A 2500-nucleotide genomic window follows, 5' to 3' on the forward strand; every position below is an offset into this window, starting at 1 on the left:
TGCATTTGTGTGTGTGTACAGTATATGTGTGTGTCTGTGCATGTGTGTGTGTCTGCACGTGCGTGTCTGCATGTGTGTGTGTCTGCGCGCGCATGTGTGTGTCTGCGTGTGTGTGTGTCTGCATGTGTGTGTGTCTGCGTGTGTGTGTGTGTGTCTGCGTGTGTGTGTATGTGTGTCTGCATGTATGTGTGTCTGCATGTATGTGCGTGTGTGTGTGTGTGTGTATGTGTGTCTGCATGTATGTGTGTGTGTGTGTGTGTGTGTACTGACTCTGTCCCGGCCGTAGCGACGCAGCAGCTTGTAAGGCCAGACCAGCAGGCTCCTCTTGGTCTTGGCCTCCTTCAGCACCAGGCTGTCCCCGTCAGCCTTCAGCCAGTAGGTCCCCAGCAGGCCACAGCGCTCCGACGCCTCCGACCTCTGCACACTCACCCAGAACTCATTCACTGGAGGGGGGAGGGGGAGGGGGGGAGGGAGGGAGGAGAGATGCTTATTGTTCACTGTCAAGAGGAGAGGGGTTATTTAAACGCTGATACAAAACATTCACTGAAGAGTGGGGAGGAGATGGGGGAGAAGAGGAGAGGAGAGGGAGGGAGGAGGGGGCTAAGATCCCCTACACTGAGGAGGAGGGAGAGGGAGCAGGGCAGAGGAGGAGAGGAGGGGAGGGGAGGGGAGGGGAGAGGTGAAAGGGACCAGAGGAGAGAGAATAGGAGGAGAGAGGGAGAGGAGAGGGGAGGGGAGGGGAGGGGAGGGGAGAGGTGAAAGGGACCAGAGGAGAGAGAATAGGAGGAGAGAGGGAGAGGAGAGGGGAGGGGAGGGGAGGGGAGAGGTGAAAGGGACCAGAGGAGAGAGAATAGGAGGAGAGAGGGAGAGGAGAGGGGAGGGGAGGGGAGGGGAGGGGAGGGGAGGGGAGGGGAGGGGAGGGGAGGGGAGAGGTGAAAGGGACCAGAGGAGAGAGAATAGGAGGGGAGGGGAGGGGAGGGGAGGGGAGGGGAGAGGTGAAAGGGACCAGAGGAGAGAGAATAGGAGGGGAGAGGGGAGGGGAGGGGAGGGGAGGGGAGGGGTGAAAGGGACCAGAGGAGAGAGAATCGCAGGCAGGTCAACAACATTGAGATTCCCTCTGGGTGTGGACGGAGGGAGAGAGAGGCTGAGAGGAGCAGGGAACACAGGGTGAGTGTGTTGATGCCAGGGCTGTTTACCAAGAGGCCAGGCGGGGACAACCACAGCACTGTAGCCAGGGGAGGCTGCTGGAGGTAGAAATCGGAGGACGGGCTCATTGTAACGCATGGAACGGAATAACACGTGATTGTATTGATACCGTTCCTCATTCCGTTCCAGGCATTACAATGAGGCTGTCCTCCGATTTCTACCTCCACCAGCCTCCCCTGTGTGTAGCCCTCGTACTGTCATACTGTAGTGTCTCGTTGAAAGTGTGTGTAATTGTGTGTGTGTGTGTGTGTGCGTGTGTAATAATGTGTGAATGTGTGTGTGTGTGTGTGTGTGTAATAATGTGTGAATGTGTGTGTATAATTTTGTGTGTGTGTGTGTGTGTGTGTGTAATAATGTGTGAATGTGTTTGTGAGTGTAATAATGTGTGAATGTGTGTCTGTGCTTTTATGTGCTTTATGTGCAGAGAGAGACCAGACCTGGTCCCAAAAACCATTTGAAATCATTTTCAAAACATCCAGCTGTGTTTGATTGAGTGTGTCTGGCAAAATAGAATCAATGGAATAGTAAAAAGAAAAAAAAGAAGTGTATTCCGGCACTCCAGACAGACTAAAGCAAACGCTCTCAGAGTACTTAGAATATTTTTCACTTTACTTTTTTTTCCTTCTCCCACCAGTGGAGGCTGGTGGAGGGACACATCAGATCAGAGGACACACGTGTGTTTGATGCCATCCCTCATCCCATTCCATGCATTACAATGAGTCCGTCCTCCTATTTCTACCTCCACCAGCCTCCCCTGCCTCTAACAGTGTACTGCAGAGTGTAACAGTCGCTGTGTTAGAACCATGGAAGCAGTTTAGAGTGCTCAGGGTGACTCTATTCACCCAAAGGCGGTTCATCCAGGTGGTGAATGTTCCGGAACTCTTTGGCAGTTGGTGAGTTAACCGTCAGGAGGTCCCATGGGCCTAGAATATACAGCCAAGCTAGTCTGTATTAGCCTCTAGGCAAAACACATGACCTACAGTATCAGGTCTGACCCACCGTGTGTGTGTGTGTGTGTGTGTGTGTGTGTGTGTGTGTGTGTGTGTGTGTGTGTGTGTGTGCGTGTGTGTGTGTGTGTGTGTGTGTGTCTGTGTCTGTCTGTGTGCATGCGTGCGTGCATGTGTGTGTCTGTCTGAGTGTGTCTGTCTGTCTGTCTGTCTGTGTGTGTCTGTCTGAGTGTGTCTGTCTGTCTGTGTGTGTGTGTGTGTGTGTGTGTGTGTGTGTGTGTGTCTGTGTGCGTGCGTGCGTGTGTGTGTGTGTATGTGCGTGTGTGTATATTTACCTTCTTCTCTGG

At 53.0% G+C, this 2500-nt stretch overlaps 1 protein-coding gene across 1 annotated transcript in view; it reads right to left on the reverse strand.

Moving 5' to 3' along the window:
* The window catches only part of dok1b (docking protein 1b), a 23901-nt gene that overhangs the window by 3674 nt on the left and 17727 nt on the right, over positions 1 to 2500 (reverse strand). Inside the window, exons 3-4 of the mRNA XM_083679858.1 lie at positions 2489 to 2500; positions 271 to 443 (exon numbers count right to left, since the gene is read on the reverse strand). The exon at positions 2489 to 2500 is cut by the window's right edge and continues 82 nt beyond it. Of these exons, the coding sequence (XP_083535984.1) occupies positions 271 to 443; positions 2489 to 2500 (185 nt within the window). The remainder of the gene's footprint in view (positions 1 to 270; positions 444 to 2488) is intronic.

Source organism: Argentina silus (genome assembly GCF_951799395.1).
Source record: "Argentina silus genome assembly, chromosome: 1".
NCBI classification, from domain to species: domain Eukaryota; kingdom Metazoa; phylum Chordata; class Actinopteri; order Argentiniformes; family Argentinidae; genus Argentina; species Argentina silus.